General features: G+C 44.1%; 1 protein-coding gene and 1 pseudogene across 2 annotated transcripts in view; both read right to left on the minus strand.

Annotated features, from left to right (window-relative positions):
• Positions 1 to 7,315: 7,315 nt before the first annotated feature.
• On the minus strand, positions 7,316 to 8,508 carry LOC115165184 (DNA primase small subunit pseudogene; annotated as a pseudogene).
• A 520-nt stretch (positions 8,509 to 9,028) lies between these two features.
• Positions 9,029 to 21,145, minus strand: part of LOC115164695 (multiple epidermal growth factor-like domains protein 9) — a 56,490-nt gene continuing 44,373 nt past the window's right edge. The window contains exons 3-6 of one of the 2 annotated variants that reach the window (XM_029717441.1): positions 19,353 to 19,492; positions 18,245 to 18,394; positions 11,412 to 11,681; positions 9,029 to 11,293 (exon numbers count right to left, since the gene is read on the minus strand). In XM_029717441.1, coding sequence (XP_029573301.1) covers positions 10,779 to 11,293; positions 11,412 to 11,681; positions 18,245 to 18,394; positions 19,353 to 19,492 — 1,075 coding nt within the window. In that variant the 3' untranslated portion in view covers positions 9,029 to 10,778. Of the gene's footprint in view, positions 11,297 to 11,411; positions 11,682 to 18,244; positions 18,395 to 19,352; positions 19,493 to 21,145 lie in introns of both variants that reach the window. The other variant, XM_029717440.1, reaches the window with a different exon arrangement.

The following is a 21,145-nucleotide window of genomic DNA, read 5'->3' on the forward strand; positions in this document are numbered from 1 at the left end:
ATAAGGCACCTCGGGGTTTTGTGATATATGTCTAATATACTACGGCTAAGGGCTGTGTCCAGGAACTCTGCGTTGCGTCGTGCTTAAGAACAGCCCATAGCCGTGGTATATTGGCCATATACCACACCCCCTCGGGCCTTATTGCTTAATTATATAATGTTATCTACTAGAGAAAGAGTCTATTAAATAAAATCTATATCAATATTTATTGTGAGTATGCCCTTTATATTGTTATTTACACAAGATATACCCGTCCTTTGTTAGTGGTGTCATTTCCACACTGAGAACCTATTCCTCATTAATAAAGTTTTGTCAAGAGAATGTTAATTTAGTTAACATGGAAAAATGTAGGTAAATATTGCTTTTGTCGAGAATATTTTTATTGTCAGTCATTTCCAAACAGGCTTTAATTTCTTTAATTTGTGGTAGAATAATAAAATGAAAAAAATATATTTTATGTATTAAGTGTATGCTAGCTAACTATATGCTAGCTGTAATACTAGCCATAGCATGCTAAGTAGTCTGTAATTGTTCTCCAAAAACTGTAGAAGCGTAATTTAGATCACAGTCATTTCCATCACAAACTTGAACTGTTGTGGTAATGACAGAATGTACTTCCTGTTATTTTAGGCTTATTTAATCATGTTTTAAATGAATTTAATTAGACGATGTCACATGAAACAGCACAGAGGTCACACACATAGAAATACCAGGAACATCTGCAAAAAGACAGGGAGAGATACTGGAAGAGAAAAGAGAAGGGAGAAATAAAATCTATCTCTGAGCTTACAAAGCGAGAACAAAGAAGCAAGAGAAGGCAATAGAAATGCAACCAACGGAAAAGAAGACAGACTTTAAAGAGAACAGTTGCAATGTAGACCTACTTATCAGGCAACACACCCCTTTCGTCACCAGATGAATAGCAGCCAGAACATTCCTCATCGTCTGTCTGCAACAGGAATGAGAAGTCGAATACTGGCTGGAAGGAAAAAGGTTGGAAGCCAACAATCCAAGATATGGGACACATGCCTCTGCAAAACCCACGCTAACCTCCAGTTCATGGCTGACGAACTACAGTATCACAAAGTGATCAGCTGCAGCAACATTGAGATCCTTATTGAGTCTTTGTGCTGTGAGAACCTGAAGAAAGAGTGCATGTAGACAGAGTGCTCCCTTTGCCAAGAAAAAGAGCTTAAACATCTGACTTTGATGCTGGTGAGCAGACATGGTGGTTTGAGTGGAAAAACAAAGCTGAAGAGAGAGAGAGAAAGAAGAAAAACAAAGGGCGAAACATGGAGAAGTTCACTGTACATTGATATTGGTTGATTAGGCCTTGCAAGCAGTCGGCATTCCAATTCATCCCAAAGGTGTTTGATGGAGTTGAGGTCTGGGCACTGTGCAGGCCAGTCAAGTTCTTCCACACCGATCTCGCCAAACCATATCCGTATGGACCTTGCTTTGTGCATGGGGGGCATTGTCATGCTGAAACAGGAAAGGGCCTTTCCCAAACTATTGCCAGAAAGTTGGAAGCACAGAATCATCTAGAATGTAGGCTGTAGCATTAAGATTTCCCTTCACTGGAACTAAAGTTCCTGGCCCGAACCATCAAAGAAAGCCACAGACCATTGTTCCAAACTTTACATTTGGCACTATGCATTGGGGCAGGTAGCATTCTCCTGGCATCTGCCAAACACAGATTCGTCCGTCGAACTCCCAGATGGTGAAGTGCGATTCGACTGCTCCAGAGTCCAATGGCGGCGAGCTTTACAGAACTCCAGCCAACGCTTGGCATCTGCCACTGTGTACTCTCTGTTTAGAGACAGATAGCATTCTCCAATTCACTCAGTTTTTTGGCTGATTCTTTCCAGTGTCAAATAGTTATCTTTTTGCTTTCTCATAATTTAGTTTGGTCTAATTGTGTATCTGTCCTGGGGCTCTGTTTGTGTTCGTGAACAGAGCCTCAGAACCAGCTGGCTGAGGGGACTCATCTCACTGTAGGTGAGGGCTTTGTGATGGAATGTGTAGGCATCACTTCCTTTTAGGTGGTTGTAGAATTTAACAGCTCTTTTCTGGATTTTGATAACTAACGGGTCTGGTCCTAATTTTGCATGCATTGTTTGCGGTTTTGCGTTGCACAGAAAGTACATTTTTTCATGCGGAGTCTCAACTGGGTGTTTGTCCCATTTTGTGAATTCTTGGTTGGCGAGTGGTCCCCAGATCTCACAACCATTGAGGGCAATGGGTTCTATAACTGAGTGAAGTATTTTTTGACAGATCCTAATTGGGATGTTGAGTTTGATTTTCCTTTTGATGGTGTAGAAGGCAAATTATATCTAGATACCACAGGTAACTTGTGACATCATTTTCTGGAATTTTTCAAGCTGTTTAAAGGCACAGCCAACTTATTGTATGTAAACTTCTGACCCACTGGAATTGTGATACAGTGAATTATAAGTGAAATAATCTGTCTGTAAACAATTGTTGGAAAAATTACTTGTGTCATGCACAAAGTAGATGTCCTAACCGACTTGCCAAAACTATAGTTTGTTAACAAGAAATTTATGGAGTGACTTCAACTGTATATATATATATATATTTATTTATATTATAAATGTTTTGCCTCTTGGACTCCTATGGACTTGGGTCCAGCCCCTGACTCACACAATTGACCAGTAATTACCCAATCAAGACAGAGCCCCCAAGTTACCAACGTGGGCCCCCTACCTCCTCTCCTTGCCCCATCTGACGATTAGCAGAGCGGCAGCAGCAGACTGTCTACACTCATTGAGAGCGGGCTCCTGAATAGAGTACCACAGTATGAGTCATAATAGCCATAAAACCTAGCGGTCAAACAGGGAAATGGTTCAAAACGTTTTTTCCCCATTCATTTTTCCCATAGGGGATTTTAGAAACACTTAAAATAAGGACTGTGTTTTGTGTAGGCTTATCCTGGCATTATAACCGTGTAAATCCGTGACTTTTATCACACCTCCACAGTAAAAAAAAACTATACAGTGGGGAGAACAAGTATTTGATAACCTGCAAAATCAGCAGTGTTTCCTACTTACAAAGCATGTAGAGGTCTGTAATTTTTTATCATAGGTACACTTCAACTGTGAGAGACGGAATCAAAAATCCAGAAAATCACATTGTATGATTTTTAAGTAATTAATTTGCATTTTATTGCATGACATAAGTATTTGATACATCAGAAAAGCAGAACTTAATATTTGGTACAGAAACCTTTGTTTGCAATTACAGAGATCATACATTTCCTGTAGTTCTTGACCAGGTTTGCACACACTGCAGCAGGGATTTTGGCCCACTCCTCCATACAGACCTTCTCCAGATCCTTCAGGTTTCAGGGCTGTCGCTGGGCAATACGGACTTTCAGCTCCCTCCAAAGATTTTCTATTGGGTTCAGGTCTGGAGCCTGGCTAGGTCACTCCAGGACCTTGAGATGCTTCTTACGGAGCCACTCCTTAGTTGCCCTGGCTGTGTGTTTCGGGTCGTTGTCATGCTGGAAGACCCAGCCACGACCCATCTTCAATGCTCTTACGGAGGGAAGGAGGTTGTTGGCCAAGATCTCGCGATACATGGCCCCATCCATCCTCCCCTCAATACGGTGCAGTCGTCCTGTCCCCTTTGCAGAAAAGCATCCCGAAAGAATGATGTTTTCACCTCCATGCTTCACAGTTGGGATGGTGTTCTTGGGGTTGTACTCATCCTTCTTCTTCCTCCAAACACGGCGAGTGGAGTTTAGACCAAAAAGCTCTATTTTTGTCTCATCAAACCACATGACCTTCTCCCATTCCTCCTCTGGATCATCCAGATGGTCATTGGCAAACTTCAGACGGGCCTGGACATGCGCTGGCTTGAGCAGGGGGACCTTGCGTGCGCTGCAGGATTTGAATCCATGACGGCGTAGTGTGTTACTAATGGTTTTCTTTGAGACTGTGGTCCCAGCTCTCTTCAGGTCACTGACCAGGTCCTGCCGTGTAGTTCTGGGCTGATCCCTCACCTTCCTCATGATCATTGATGCCCCACGAGGTGAGATCTTGCATGGAGCCCCAGACCGAGGGTGATTGACCGTCATCTTGAACTTCTTCCATTTTCTAATAATTGCGCCAACAGTTGATGCCTTCTCACCAAGCTGCTTGCCTATTGTCCTGTAGCCCATCCCAGCCTTGTGCAGGTCTACAATTTTATCCCTGATGTCCTTACACAGCTCTCTGGTCTTGGCCATTGTGGAGAGGTTGGAGTCTGTTTGATTGAGTGTGTAGACAGGTGTCTTTTATACAGGTAACGAGTTCAAACAGGTGCAGTTAATACAGATAATGAGTAGAGAACAGGAGGGCTTCTTAAAGAAAAACTCACAGGTCTGTGAGAGCCGGAATTCTTACTGGTTGGTAGGTGATCAAATACTTATGTCATGCAATAAAATGCATATTAATTACTTAAATCAAACAATGTGATTTTCTGGATTTTTGTCTCTCACAGTTGAAGTGTACCTATGATAAAATTACAGACCTCTACATGCTTTGTAAGTAGGAAAACCTGCAAAATCGGCAGTGTATCAAATACTTGTTCTCTCCACTGTATATACTTCATATACAGTGCATTCGGAAAATATTCAGACCCCTTGACTTTTTCCACATTTTGTTACATTACAGCCTTATTCTAAAATTGATAAAATTGTATTTGTTTCCTCATCAATCTACACACAATACCCCATTATGACAAATCAAAAACAGGTATTTAGAATTTTTAGCAAATTTAGAAAATAAAACTGAAATATCACATTTACATACGTATTCAGACCCTTTACTCAGTACTTTGTTGAAGCACCTTCGGCAGCGATTACAGCCTCAAGTCTTCTTGGGTATGACGCTACAAGCTTGGCACACCTGTTTTTGGGAGTTTCTCCTATTTTTCTCTGCAGATCCTCTCAAGCTCTGTCGGATGGGGAGCGTAACTGCACAGCTATTTTCAGGTCCGGGCTCTGGCTGGGCCACTCAAGGACAATCAGAGACTTGACCCTAAGCCACTCCTGCGTTGTCTTGGCTGTGTGCTTAGGGTCATTGTCCTGTTGGAAGGTGAACCTTCACCCCAGTCTGAGGTCCTGAGCACTCTGGAGCAGGTTTTCATCAAGGATCTCTCTGTACTTTGCTCAGTTAATCTTTTCCTCGATCCTGACTAATCTCCCAGTCCCTGCCGCTGAAAAACATCCACACAGCATGATTCTGCCACCACCATGCTTCACCGTAGGGATGGTGCAAGGTTTCGTAAAGACGAGGCCCTTGGCATTCAGGCCAAAGAGTTCAATCTTGGTTTCATCAGACCAGAGTCCTTTAGGTGCCTTTTGGCAACATCTAAGTGGGCTGTCATGTGCCTTTTACTGAGGAGTGGCATTCGTCTGGCCACTCTACCATGAAGGCCTGATTGGTGAAATGCTGCAGAGATGGTTGTCTTTCTGGAAGGTTCTCCCATCTCCACAGGGGATCTCTGACCTTCGGGTTCATGGTCACCTCCCTGACCAAGGCCCTTCTTCCCGATTGCTCAGTTTGGCCAGGAGGCCAGCTCTAGGAAGTCTTGGTAGTTCCAAACTTTTTCCATTTAAGAATGACGGAGGCCACTGTGTTCTTGGGAACCTTCAATTCTGCAGAAATGTCTTGGTACTGTTCCCCAGATTTGTGCCTTGACACAATTCTGTCTTGGAGCTCTATGGACAATTCCTACAACCTCATGGCTTGGTTTTTGCTCTGACATGCACTGTCAACAGTGGGACCTTATATAGAAAGGTGTGTGCATTTCCAGATCATGTCCAATCAATTGAATTTACCACAGGTGGACTCCAGTCAATTTGTAGAAACATCTCAAGGATGATCGATAGCAACAGGATGCACCTGAGCTCAACTTCGAGTCTCATAGCAAAGGGTCTGAATACTTATGTAAATAAGGTATTTCAGTTTTTTATAAATGTGCTAAAATTCCTAAAAACATGTTTTCACTATGGGGTATTGTGTGTAGATTGATGAGGAAAATGCTTTATTTAATCAATTTTAGAATAAGGCTGTAACGTAACAGAATGTGGAAAAAGTCAAGGGGTCTGAATACTTTCTGAAGCCACTGTACCCCTCTTGGGTTCTCGAGAGCTAATGGGAACCTAGCCTTACTCTTACCAAGCAAGATATTGTAGCAAATATCGTGATTCAACAACAATGGATTCGAGTTACAGCTCTTTGACCATAACTGGTTGTGGACATGCTCTATCGTCATAACACATCAACTGGCATGACATTCACTCACGGTTGTGCAAAAAGAAATGTGTGTAGACCACACCTCCAAATATTCCGTCAACCTAGTGCCGCTAACCTTGCTGATGTTTTCTCCATGAACTGATGGTTTCTACAGTTGTGGCTAGATGTAGTAGAGCTCCATTTAGTTGTTGCGTCAGGGCCAACTAACATTTTAGCTCAGCTCAGCTCAGCCCAACCTAACCCCTTTCCTAACCTGCTACACTAATCCTCCTAACCTGCTAAAAGTAATTTCTGTCCGTAGCTGTACTCCATCTAGCCACAACCATAGAAGCCAATCAAGCAATCAGTTCCGAGAAATCATTAGTATCACCACACCGGCCTTGACAACGTTTGCCAGTTGCTCTCTGCTTGCTTTTCACCTCCAACACAGGGCACAGAGTGTAGATGTGGTTGCAAGAACAGCTCAACAGACATGGGCTCAGAGGGATCTGGCATACATCCACATCGCGCGCCAAAACACAACCACGTTGCGAAAGGCAGTCCCATTGTGAGTCGTAGGCCTTGGCCTCTGGCCAAGGGAGGAGACGACTATCATAAAAAAACGATAACTATTACAAATTACTTTTCATTTTAGTCAACGAAAATGTGACGAGACGAGAATTCCACGTGAGACTAATGTACATTTAATTTGACATGACATGCAGACTGCGGCGCGAGAGCGGCAACACAGATGAAAGAATAACAGCCCACATGAAAATAGAGCTTCTGATGTGATCAAAGCAAACATTTCCTACATGTCCTGGCACTTTTTTGTTTTGTTTTTTGTAGTACAAAGTTTTGCACAACTGTGATTTTCAATCATTGATAAAGACTAAAATATTTGCATGACAATTCTCAAACTGAGACCATTTGTTTACAGTGTATCTGTAATGTGTGTTCTCCATCTTTAACTGTCAGATTATGAACAACTGATATGATGGGCTTGTTAAGATTAGCCAACCATTGTAGGTACCAACCCCAGCAACAGACAGTGTTCCGTTGGACACTGCTCAGGGTTAGAAGTCCTTTTGAAGATCACTCTTTTTAAGATGCCCCCTTTCCTTGAGAGAGCCATCCCTTACAGGAATTGATCAAATAGTTTCACATACTTTGCCAAGCTTGTTCGTTTGTAGTCTCTTATCTTCTATCGCTCTCCTGCTTCTCTCTCATTCTCATTCTCCTTGGTGCCCTCCTCCTCCGCTGTCTTGGGCCGATCCAACTCCTCACAGATCAGACTGATGGTGGGCACATCAAAGGGGTCAAAGCGATCCAGTTTTCTCAGGTCAATAGGACCAGAAATCCCCCTGGTTTTGGGATGGATGCTGAATGGTTGACTCCTTTATTGATGTTCACATCGAGCCGAGGGTAAAAGTACTGCAGCATGACCTCCTTCTCACAGTAGTGGTCCTTGGTAGTTGTACGTTTGTTTTGGACCAGAGTCTTAAGTCTTCCCCAGCGCTTCTCAGGGTTTTTCTCTGTCTGGAAGCACTGCAGAAGCTCCTTTCTGACATCTTTGGGCACGAGAGCCAGCACTTTGTCTGCAACCTCTTTGTTGCCTAGTATGTCCTGTCCCACTTGAAGGTACTGTGGAAAGTGGTGCTCCACCACCGTCAGGGATTCTTCGATGAATGGATGAATTGGGTCTGACAGCACTACTTTCCTCACCGTCTTGTCTTCATCCTTGACCAGACTCAGGTACTCAGACACAGCGGAGCGGAGCGCAACGCTACAGAAAGCCCCCCTCTCCTGCCCGAGTACACTCACAGGCAGTGCCGGAAACCAAAGACATCTCCAAGGGCTCTATCCAGGATACGGATGACAATAGTCATCAGAGTACAGCACTTTGGGCAGATGTCTGCAGCACTGCAACAGCTTCTGATATTGTCATAGTCTGTCATATCAACATCAAACACCAGCTCCTTTTCCAGAGCCTGGAAGGATCCAGACTTGACTGTGTTATACTGATTAGGCCTGTGACTATAGACCGCTCCAACGTCAATCTTGTACAGATTTATCTTCTGCATCACCTTCTCGTTCAGAGTGCTGAATGACTGATATCGTACGTATATGTCATCCTTCAATGTGAATAGTTCTTTGTCACTCTTCCATATTTCAGCCACCGGTAAAATTGAGAGAAAGGGAAAAGTCGGCGGTAGTAGAGGGGCAATAGGTCCAGTAGAGGGGCCTGGTCGTAATCAGCAGCTGGCATTTCTGAAGTTATTATGCAAATGTATAGATTTAAGTGAAAATAATAAGAAAACGTCTAAAATGTAGATAGCCGACTGAACCCCGCAATTGTTTTAGTGTCCTGGCACCTTGCTTCGCATCAGTTCAAACGATTGACAAGTAACTGAAGTGACCGCCTGGAGCTGTGTGGGAGACAATTCTGCCAATGAGAGAGTCATAGGTAACTGCATACATGGAGTGTGTCTGAAAGTGGGCTTGTCAACAGAAGTGGGAGGATCAACAGAAGTGGGTGTATGGAAATCAGCTATTGGGCAGTTTTGTTGCCACTCAAGACCATTTTGCAATATGAAACAACAAACAAATTAAAACAAATCAGCCCAGTCTTCCCTGTTGAAATTACGCTACATTTCATTAGCACTGGTGAGTGACTCAAACGATTTGTATCATTATTTAGTTGATGTGTCGTTAAGCCTAGAATTCACAGAAATGCTGCCACTGTATAAACAATATAACAAAAGAAAACTCCAGGTAGTTAAACACAGTTACAGACTAACCAATAAACCCAATTTTATTTAGCATTGTGTGACATTTTCAGTTTGTACTATTTACAGTTTTTTCCATTAATTATTTAATTGAAAACAGTAGTTAGGGATGATGGCATGTAGCATATCCTGCAACAACACAGAGGGTAGGTCTATTGATAGTTCATTTCCTGTGTGGACTGTGCCGAGCCCATATTTGAGTCTTTCAGTGTAAGGGTACTGACTGTTCTGAGCGTAAACTGCACTCTACCTGTACAATAATAATGATCCTATTCACATTCATCTGTACAATGTCCTACTCTTATTTACAGCGATCACACTGGGGAAAGAGGCATTCCCTGAGGAGTGAGTTCCCTTACTAGCTTAACCCACTCATGATACTTTTACCAGAAACAAATCCAGGATATCAATTGTAGTTTATTAAAAACACTTGAGCGGGATTAACGGTGATGCTGCCAGCAACACATCACCAAGATCTGTTTCTATTTTGTACTGTTAAGACTTACATAAGAAATTGTGGCTGGCATCATTGTGTCCTAGAAGTGGATTACTTAAATGAACCAGCCTAAATGGACTAGTACTACTTTTTGTTTGCAAGAATTTGTTCAGCAACTTCCATTGAGGTAGGCATTTCTCAAACCAGCAGATTAGCACACCATCAGTAAATAGTTCAAAGTGATAATCATAACGAACAATAGGACCTACTGCCCTGCAGTGAACAGTAGTGAGTAGAGCGAGGATACAATGTATGTTTGTTTTATCATCTAAACACCCCTCGTTAATACTCAAGGTAAGGACCTGGAAATTCTTTATACAGGATACAACTGAAAACAAAAGAGGATGTCATTAAGCCAGCAGCCTTCCCATTTCCTAATATCACTCACAAAAAAGACATACGAAAACATGTTGCCCTTTTCAATTTGCATCCAATATAGCACACAAGTTAAAACACCATGAAAATCACATCTTACATGTGCAACATTTATCCCAAAAAGAAAATGTGAAAATAAATAAGAAATGAATAAAAAATAAATGGAATAACAATCATAGATCTCTGTTCAAGTTATAAGTTAAACTGTTAGTTCGATTTAAAAGGTTCTGAAATGCTAGGGTTCCTAGTGTAGTCTGATGTCCATTGAGCTGCATAAGGAACAGTGTGCCATACAACAGAGACATGGGAAAAATCTCAATTGCACACTCCTCGTGTCCGCTCTCCTCACTTCCTACAGAGGGGAGGGTCCTCTGACTTTCGCTCTCATCCAATCGGTTTGGAGAAGGAGGCGAGGAGAGATAACACGAGGAGTTTGCAATTGAGATTCTCCCATGGTCCTCTACTCTTGCATGGGCAAACTCCCCATTACCACAACCATCCACATCTGCAATAGTGCCCTCTGCAGGCACAACTGAATTGAAAAAGTCTACTCTTCTTTGGACCCTTCATCGACTTCTTCTTTTACGTGAATCACTCAAATCTGAAATGGAGCCCAAACGTAAGGACAAACAGAAACATACCATTCCTTTTCTCTTTGCAAACATCTGTCAGTCTGTTGGTGTCCTTCTGCTCCACAGAAGGAGAGAGGAGCTGGGTAGAAGGAGTCAAGTTACGCATTGAGCTTTGGGTTTGGTGTCCAGCAGCTTTGAAAGTCTTTATCCACTTCATGTCTCTGTCCTGTGAAGCAGGCAGCCAGGCCGGAAGCCTCTCTGTGTGTGTCCAGTCTGTCCGCAGTGTGCTGTCTGTCTGCCCTGTGGGCTAGGCCTTGTAGCAGTTGCCCTGGTTGGTGAGAGCCAGCTGGCCGTTGGGCGCCACCTCGTTGGCCTCGTCTTCCAGCAGGCCAGACACGTCAGCGTTGGGAATGCTGTCATGGTAACTGCTGAAGCTGATGTTGTCCTCCTTCAGCTCAATGGTCCAGAAAGGAGCGTTGAGCTTGCGGTTCTGGTACTCTCTGTAGGTGTACACTCCTCCCACGAAGCCCAGCAGCAGCACCACTACTAGGATGATGACGGCCAGGACGATGATGTTGAACTGGGTCCAGGAGACCTCTGTGAGAGTGGCCGTGGTATTGACTGTGGGGCTGCCCAGGCTGGTGAGCAGGGCCTGGGTGGTGGCTATGCTCAGTAGGATGCTGGAGTTAGTGGTGGAAGGGGGAGCACTGGTGGGCACTGTGGCAGTCAGGCCCTTGCTGCTGGGGGTTGGAGCAGAAGTTGTAGTGGTGGTTTTAGGGGTCTCTGTTGTTGTAGCAGGCTCTGGGGTAAGAACGATCCGTGCTGCTAGAAAACAAATTATTCACAATGTGAAGGGGAATGAATTGAGCTACTCATGGCTCATTCAATAACTTCACAACTACTAATACTCCTCTGCACCAAATTATTGGATGACGCTTACCTGGGCGGGTGCAGTTGTGGGCAAGGGCGTCCCCTGTGAAGCCGGGGGCACAGAGCTGGCATTGAGGCCCCGTGGTGTTGACGGTGCAGCTCAGGCAGTGGCCAGTGTCAGGGTGGCAGAGCTGGGCCGGCCCCGTAGGGTCTGCGTTCCCACTGCAGTCGCAGGGGACACACACACCATTGGCACTGTAGAAGCCAGCCTTGCACCGGTCACACTGCTGACCGCTGTACTCAGACAGGCACTGGTCACACACTGGGAACCCATCAGAGTCTAGGGAAACAAAAACACACACTAATACATGTCAGTCATAAATCATAAAATAGACTTGGCTGATGCACCACCACTAGATGGCACCAGAATGCCAAAGAGATTGATTTCTAATACTGTACAACACAGAGGGTAAGCCCTTTGGCAGTGTCTAGTAGTCTACGGGCTACATACAGGCTACATATGGGCTACATCTGGGTTATAATAAGATTTTCTGTTGAAGAATGAGACATTTTTTAACTTCCCCAAAAGACTCAGCAAAAATATTCAACGATAATATAATAATAACATGCCATTTAGCAGACACTTTTATCAAAAGCGACTTACAAACACACATCTCCACAGCCCGGAATCAAATTCAGTTGAACTGTTTTTAAAGACTGATCCCTTGTATCAGAGCATCATCATCACTCCTCATTATCAGGAGTCAGCTTTCTCCTCCAGCCTCTGGACCTTAGTAATATGATGCTACTATACAGCGCCTTCCTTCTCTCCTAATGGCTTCACTAACTGTGATATATCCCCTGTTGATGTTGTCACATCCATTAAGGGCCAAGAGCTCTGACACCAAATATTATTGAGCACAGTAATTAGGCTTGCTGCATGTCATTAGTGTAAGTGTTGATCCCCTCCTACTAAACAAGTTAATCAAGAAAATAGCCACACATTTAATGGTACCTCAAATTTGTGCTGCAGGCTTTAGTCTGCTCAAGATCATTCATCTCTAAATCATATCTAACTCTTTCAGACTTACGGGAACAATATTTGTGCCCACAACAGACACACTTTTAAAGCCACAATAAAAATTCTAGAAAAGAGTTAGACCAATAAAGTGTAAGAGCGATAAGAACTCTTATCTATAGGCAGTTTCTGATTGGTCTGTTTTAACCCCGGACTGTTGGCAGTGGAAACGCTTCAGTCAGAGTGAGCTGATGTGTTATTTCACCAGGAGAGAACATGACCCAGTCGGCACGGTGACGGCTGGGGGGGCAAACCTTCACATGATGATACTGTACAACCTGACCTGGATGTTTACCCAATACCTTTACCATCCTCCCTGTCTACTGCAATACAGCCAGCTCAGTCACTTACAGGCCTGAACATCATTTTCACTCCAGTTCTCCCTCTCCCCCTCACACACGCACCCACACACACACACGCACGCACACACACGCACCCACCCACACACAAAAGGCAGAGTTTGAGCTGAACATAGAGCACACTGAACATCATGGGCACAGCTGGGCCACTTCACAGCAAGCTAGTCAGGCAGCAACAGAACAGAGGGGGGTGGGCACCACACTCCATTGACAAGGCAGCAATAGGAGGATCATGTTGTGTGTGTGTGTGTGTGTGTGTGTGTCCCTTCCCCTCGCAGTGCAGTGATGTAGCTGCTCAGCTCAGCCCCCCTCAGCACTCAGCCCTGGCTGGGCAAACAACCTGACAGGCTTCAGAACCCTCTCCACATGGCTGTTGCCAGGCTGCTGGGACCCAATGGGAGGCTGTCAGCAGTCACATGGCTGCGGCTGATTGGTCAGATCAGAGGTAGGGAGGAGGTGAGAGAGAAAGACAGACAGACAGGGACTCTATGTATGTCTGTGTCGCCAAGCCTCAGCTGCTGAGGTATCAGTGTAGTATGGGTACAAACTATTGCTGGCTTGCCTGGTTAAAACATGCTTAATATCAAATACGTGTCTACATGAGCACAGACATACACTGTGACTTAGACTTTTGTGATGAAGCTGATGTGAGCAGACCCATGCTCGGTGATGAAGCATAACTTGACCAGCAGGGATAAGACAGATAGGTGGGATTAAACATCATCAACCAGAGGGTCCAGATATTGATTCTTTGACAAACCATCACAAGTAAATTGCAATTATATGTGAAAGATTAGAAGTATCCTTGCGGATGGGCTATAATAATTGGCAGGGGTGCAACTTTCACTGGGGACAGGGGCCCCACATTCTGAAATTGCATTTTTGTCTCCCCCCAGTTTTATCATTGGAATGTGATATAAAAATGAGGCAACGGTGTGCTTTAGGATTTTGCGGATGCCTCCTAGCAGTTGGGTTAGCTGTTTAGAGATGCCCCCCCACTTCTAAAACCAAAGTTGCACCCCTGGTAATGGGGACCAGAGCCTTCATCCCTGGCAGTGACTGTTGATGTTGTTTTGCTGTTGGAACATTAAGAGCACTCCTGGGCCACTACCTTCTGTGGTCACACTCGCTCTGCCAGGCAGGGCACACCAAGACATAATGACAGATACACCAGCCTAGTAAAAGAACCACCTGAAAACACCATCCAACCTGGAACTGTAAAGATATCTTCCTTGCAATCTCCAAAACATAACAGCCACAACAGGACAACTTTTTTTGGACGTCGTAAAGGACCATTCGCCGAAACTGAAACGGAAGAGATATAGCTAGCTAACGACCTCCTTTTCCATGTGGAAAAAATATGGTGGACAGAGACTTGCTATCTATGTTAGCTAACTAGCTGGGATTTTCTACAAGGAATCTGCCACACGAAAAAAGCTTCTCCCAAGTGGGTGTGACACCTACTCCTGTTGCCTGCTGCACTGCTGCTTGGATTCCACCTGGCAATCTGATCACTCTGCCATGGCCTGTCTCCCCGTCTGGTACAGGTACCTCCGCCACACTCCCCCTCTCTCCCTCTTTCCCAAGCTTTCGCTCGCCTCCAGCACACACGCACTGTTGGGGCGAGTGACTCTGAACTTACAATGGCTAGCCCCAAGTCATAATTATTTTTATTGTGCTTTATGCTACTTGCCTCATGACTCCTGCGTGCTTTGTTGACTATAAACTTGCTTGTTAACCCAACCGTAGGACAGACTGTGTTTGTTCCCACACTCGGGACTCTGATTCTCTATTGGTTACACAGACTCTTGGCCTCCCATCCTATTCTAACCACCTCTTGCTGGCTTTGTATTCATGTTACCTGATGAAATTGCTGTACAATATTATCTTGTTGCCATCTAATGCACATTCAAATGTCATACATCAACACTGCAGAGCTCTCACTGTCCTCTGCCGTGCCTTGATTGTACTACTGTAGATGATATCTGGAAATGTGCATGTACAGCCTGGCCCATCTACTGTTGCTAGCCCCAATTCTGACTTGTGCTCTGATATCTGCTTCACTGATTTCTGCTCTCGTAAAAGCCTGGGTTTCCTGCACGTTAACACTAGAAGCTTATTACCTAAAATGTATCCATTGAAAGTGTGGGTTCACAGCTCCAATCCAGATCTGTTGGTCATTACTGAGACGTGGTTAAGAGAGTGTTTTGAACACTGATGTTAACCTTTCTGGTTATAACCTTTTTCGGCAAGACAGATTTTCCAAAGGTGGTGGAGTGGCAATCTTTACCAAGGAACACCTCCAGTGCTCTCTTTGTCCCGAAACAATTCGATTTGCTGGTTTTAAGCATTCAACTTTCAAATAGCTCTTTGTTGACTGTTGCTGGGTGTTATCGTCCTCCATCAGCACCGGCCTGTACCCTACCTGCCCTCTCTCCTGGCCCCTTACACGAAGTCTGAATTTGTCCTGCTAGGTGACCTAAACTGGGACATGCTTAAACCACATGACCAAGTCCTAAAGCAATGAGACACCCTAAATCTTTCTCGTATTATTACTAATCCCACAAGGTATGACTCCAAACACCCAGAAAAGGCTACTCTCCTCGATGTTATCCTCACAAATAATCCTGATAGGTATCAGTCTGGTGTTTTCTGTAATGACCTGACTTGTCATAGACGCTTGCTAAAAAACTTTTATGAGCAAGTCTTCCTTCATGACCAGGCCTCTGTAAATTGGTATAGAATCAGCTCTGTCGAAGATGCTTGGACCTTCTTTTTTGATATTTTCAGTGGTATTGTTAACAAACATGCCCCCATAAAGAAAATGACAATTAAAAACAGGTTCAGCCCCTGGTTCGACTGTGATCTGGCAGAGTTACTCCACCTCAAGAATTCCATTTGGCGAAAGGCTCGGCACATGCATACTCAGGACGACTGGCTCTCGTTCAGGTAAATGAGAAATAAGTGCACTCAGGCTATCCGGAAGGCCAAAGTTAGTTACTTTAAGAAGCAGTTCTCTCTCTGTGGGTCTAACCCTAAGAAGTTCTGGAAAACGGTTAAAGACCTGGAGAATAAAGCCTCCTCCTCACAGATGCCCATGTTCCTTAATGTTGATGATGTGGTTGTTACTGACAAGAAGCACATGGCTGAGCTCTTTAATCACCACTTCATTAAGTCAGGATTCCTATTTGACTCAGCCATGCCACCTTTCCTCATCTCCCACTCCTTCTAATGCGACTAGCTCCGATGCACCTCCCTCTTTTTCCCCTGTCCTGCTACAAAGTTTCTCCCTACAGGCGGTCACTGAGTATGAGGTGCTAAAGGAGCTCCTTAAACTTGACCCCAAAAAACCATCTGGGTCAGACGGTTTATACCCTTACTCAATTCAAATGTTATTTATCACATGCACATGGTAAGCAGGTGTTAATGCGAGTGTAGCAAAATGCTTGTGCTTCTAGTTCCGACAGTGCAGTAATATCTAACAAGTAATCTAACAATTCCCCAACAACTACTTAACACACACAAATCTAAAGGGGTGAATGAGAATATGTACATGTAAGTTTACGGATGAGCGAGCGGCATTCTTTTTTAAGGTTGCTGCCCCTATCATCGCCAAGCCTCTCTCTGACCTTTTTAACCTGTCTCCTGGAAGGCAGCCATGGTGCATCCTTTATTTAAAGGGGGAGATCAAGCTGATCCTAATTGTTATAATTAAAGGGGGAGATCAAGCTGATCCTAATTGTTATAAGCCTATTTCTATTTTGCCCTGTTTATCAAAAGTGTTGGAAAAACTAACTGGCTTTCTTGATGTCTATAGTATTCTCTCTGGTATGCAATCTGGTTTCCGCTCAAGTTATGGATGTGTCACTGCAACCTTAAAGGTCCTAAATGATGTCACCATTGCCTTAAATTCTAAGCAATGTTGTGCTGCTATTTTTATTGACTTGGCCAAAGCTTTTGATACAGTAGACCATTCCATTCTTGTGGGCTGGCTAAGGAGTATTGGTGTCTCTGGGGGGTCTTTGGCCTGGTTTGCTAACTACCTCAAAGGGTGCAGTGTATAAAGTCAGAACATCTGCTGTCTCAGCCACTGTCTGTCACCAAGGGAGTACCCAAGGCTCGGTCCTAGGCGCCACGCTCTTCTCAATGTACATCAACAACATAGCTCAGGCAGTAGGAAGCGCTCTCATCCATTTATATGCAGATGATAGTCTTATACTCAGCTGGCCCCTCCCCGGATTTTGTGTTAAACGCTCTACAACAAAGATATTAGTGTCCAACAAGCTTTCTCTGCCCTTAACCTTGTTCTGAACACCTCCAAAACAAAAGGTCATGTGGTTTGGTAAGAAGAATGCCCCTCTCCCCACCAGTGTGATTACTGCCTCTGAGGGTTTAGAGCTTGAGGTAGTCACCTCATACAAGTACTTGGGAGTATGGCTAGACGGTACACTGTCCTTCTCTCAGCACATATCAAAGCTGCAGACTAAAGTTACATGTAGACTTGGTTTCTTATATCGTAATCGCTCCTTTTTCCACCCCAGCTGCCAAACTACCCTGATTCAGATGACCATCCTACCCATGCTAGATTACGGAGACATAATTTATAGATCGGCAGGTAAGGGTGCTCTCGAGCGGATAGATGTTCTTTACCATTCGACCATCAGATTTGCCACCAATGCTCCTTATAGGACACATCACTGCTCTCTATACTCCTCTGTAAACTGGTCATCTCTATATACCTGTCGCAAGACCCACTGGTTGATGCCTATTTATAAAACTCTTTAGGCCTCATTCCCTCCTGTCTGAGATATCTACTGCAGCCCTCATCCTCCACATACAACACCCATTCTGCCAGTCACATTCTGTTAAAGGTTCCCAAAGCATACACATCCCTGGGTCGCTCCTCTTTTCAGTTCACTGCACCTAGCGACTGGAACGAGCTGCAAAAAACACTCAAATTGGATAGTTTTATCTCCATCTCTTCATTCAAAGACTCAATCATGGACACTCTTACTGACTGTTGTGGCTCCTTCGTGTGAGGTATTGTCTCTACCTTCTTGCCCTTTGTGCTGTTGACTATGCCCAATAATGTTTGTACCATGTTTTGTGCTGCTACCATGTTTTGTTGCTACAAAGTTGTGTTGCTAACATGCTGTGTTGTCATGTATTTGCCTTGCTATGTTCTTGTCTTAGGTCTCTCTTCATGTAGTGTTTTGGTGTCTCTCTTGTCGTGTTTTGTCCTATATTTCTATATTTTTTTTATTCATTTTTTATTCCCAGACCCTATCAACGCAGGAGGCCTTTCGGTAGGCTGTCATTGTAAATAAGAATTTGTTCTTAACTGACATGCCTAGTTAAATAAAGGTTAAATAAATAAAAAATAGTAGTAGCAACCAGACTGGCAAGGGTTCTAATAAGGCGACCTAACTAAGGGCACTACTGAGGCAGGGGGTAGTGGCTACTCACCGGTGTGACAGGTGCCAGTGGAGGTGGTGTTGGAGCAGGGGCAGGCGACACAGGCATCGGTGGTGGCAGCACCAGAGCTGCGGTAGAATCTGGGCTTGCATTCCTCACAGTTGGGTCCTTGAGTGTTGCCCTGGCAGTTCAGACAGACGCCTGTGTGGAAAAGGAGAGAATATTATGGTTAAAAGTTATGCCAATACATGTTTTGAAAACTGTCAGAAATATGGTACATGCCATTTGTTAACCACACCTAAACCATATGGTGGTTTTGTTTGTACATGTTAGAGCAGCAAATACTGCTATCCTGTTGATTTGAATTTGAGCCTCAGGTTGTTGAGTTACCTGTTCTTGGGTCTTCACTCTGCCTGGGCTGGATGGTAAACTTCTTCTGTTACTCTATACCTGTTTAATAACGCTGTAATTACTCTAACACTATTGTATTAATATACTGTTTATATGCTTACATTCAAATGGACTATTCCATTGGTAATTACATAGTAATGGAGTTGTTGAGTGTTTTTTTGTGGAATATAAATTATTCTGTATAGTGGGACATTGCAGACGTTCTCTATAATGAAGGAATACACTAAACACTGTTGTTTTCTCTGTCCTTCTCGATAGGAGTGATAGTGGTGTTCTCTGTCTAAAAACAATGACCCTACAGAGGTAGGAACAATCATCTTGATTTTCCAGTTTTCTGATTGAAATGGAACAGGTTACTGCCATGTTAATCTGGAAGAGACAGAGAGTCTGTTTGTTTTTTAACATGCCCTCAGGTTTCTTATGTAACGCTTCCTGGCTGACTGAGAGGGTCATTCTAGTTGATATCAGACCTGAGCTAAGGAAGTAAATATACGGCATTCCTCCATTGATCCCAGGAAAGACTACTGCGCCATCTGGCTATGTATCACAATAGAAAACAGATGGTTTCTACAATTCCATCCAACTTCAACCCCTTCAAGCCTCTCAATATCTTTTAGTGTACACTCACACAACAATACACAGCTGTGGAGACGGGGACGGAAACGAACAGGATTCATGTGTAGCAGAAACAAGAAAGTGTGATTGTTGTGGTTTGTAGATAGAAGGTGTGGTGTAGTGGATTACTCACCAGATTGTGGGTGGCAGTAGTTAGTAAGGTTGTTGCACTGGCAGGGTTGGCACCCCGTGCTGCTGAAACGGAAGAAGCCTGGGTGGCACTCGTCACACTTGGGCCCGTACACTCCCGTCTTACACACACATGTTCCTGAGCTGAAAGAACAGGAGCACACAGTCAGCACACGGTCACATACTTTGACTTTTTTCGATTTGATTATCCAGCCTTTAGGTTCTGTAACAGCTAAACTGTACTGCTGTAATGGTGGAACTGCTCTATTCGGTTAGAGACTCTTCTGATGGCAGGATTGTACTAGCCATGACATTCTGTGGTTTCACGCATGACATCCTACAAGTTCCCCCTGAGGGTTTCTCCTCCATCAATCCATCTGCTACCCATAACTCCCATCACAATCCCTGCCCTGGTTAACCAGATCCTTCACTCTGTCTGTGGTGAACAGAACACAGCTACTCCAGTCAGATTCAATAACATGGGATAGCCTAGCCCCTCATCCTCCACAGTTCTAAGCTGTCTAGACCTTTCATATATAATTCTACTAACATGTTTGGCATGTTCTGGGGGCAGAGCAGCACGGTAGAGTCTGGACCACAAACTGGAGCACTCCAGGGACATCTGGTCCAAGGCTGGAGACAGTAGCTGCCTGGATTACACAGCCTACAGGCCAGGTATGATTATACTCAGCCTAGCAGTCTCTTTCTGCCAGGTTCTCATCACAAGCTAGGTTGCCATCCACTTGGCGGCAGTTTAATGCAAAAATCTAAAATCTGCATAAAGAAAATATGCACATTTTACCACCAGTGGTGTTTCCACCAAACAGACTTGTTGCAGATAAAAATCAGTGTATGATGACAGTGCACACAAAATGTACGTTTTCGCGTAAGTTTTAATGTACCGAATACAAAAATCTAAAGTTCAATGTGTATCAGGTACCAAGGTAAGACCCAAGTGCAAAATGTGTGAAGTAACAATGTTTATTGCAACAACAGGGGCAGGCAAACGACAGGTCAAGGCAGGCAGGGGTCGATAATCCAGAGTAGTGGCCAAGGTACAGGACGGCAGGCAGGCTCAGGGACAGGGACAGGTAGAGTGGTCAGGCGGGCGGGTACAGGGTCCGGACAGGCAAGAGTCAAAAACCAGGAGGACGAGAAAAACAGAAACTGGAAAAAGCCGGATCTGAGACACAAAACGCTGGTAGGCTTGAACAAACAAGACAAACTGGCAACAGACATACAGAAAACACAGGTATAAATACACAGGGGATAATGGGGAAGATGGGTAACATCTTGGTGGAGACAATGTGTTTCCATTGCATTTTCAACTCTACCAATAGTTGTCACAAAAACCAAAAAGACTCTGGTCTTGGCATTTGGTATTTTATGAGGATCCCCATTAATTGCTGCGAAAGCCGCAGCTACTTTCCCTGGGGTCCACACAGAACATAAAACATGACATAACACAGAACATTAATAGACAAGAAGAGCTCAAGGACAGAACTACAAACATTTAAAAACAGCACACACAGTCTACATATCAGTACACACAAACTATCTAGGTGAAATAGGGGAGAGGCATTGTGCTGTGAGGTGTTGCTTTATCTGTTTTTTGAAACCAGGTTTGCTGTTTATTTGAGCAATATGAGATGGAAGGGAGTTCCATGCAATAATGGCTCTATATTATACTGTACGCTTTCTTGAATTTGTTCTGGATTTGGGGACTGTGTGTTTTAAAGTACGTGGGCTTTAGCCAACAGCTTGCAGATACAGTGCGGGTAGGCTGTGTGGATAGGC

Source organism: Salmo trutta, chromosome 27, assembly GCF_901001165.1.
Source record: "Salmo trutta chromosome 27, fSalTru1.1, whole genome shotgun sequence".
NCBI classification, from domain to species: Eukaryota; Metazoa; Chordata; class Actinopteri; order Salmoniformes; family Salmonidae; genus Salmo; species Salmo trutta.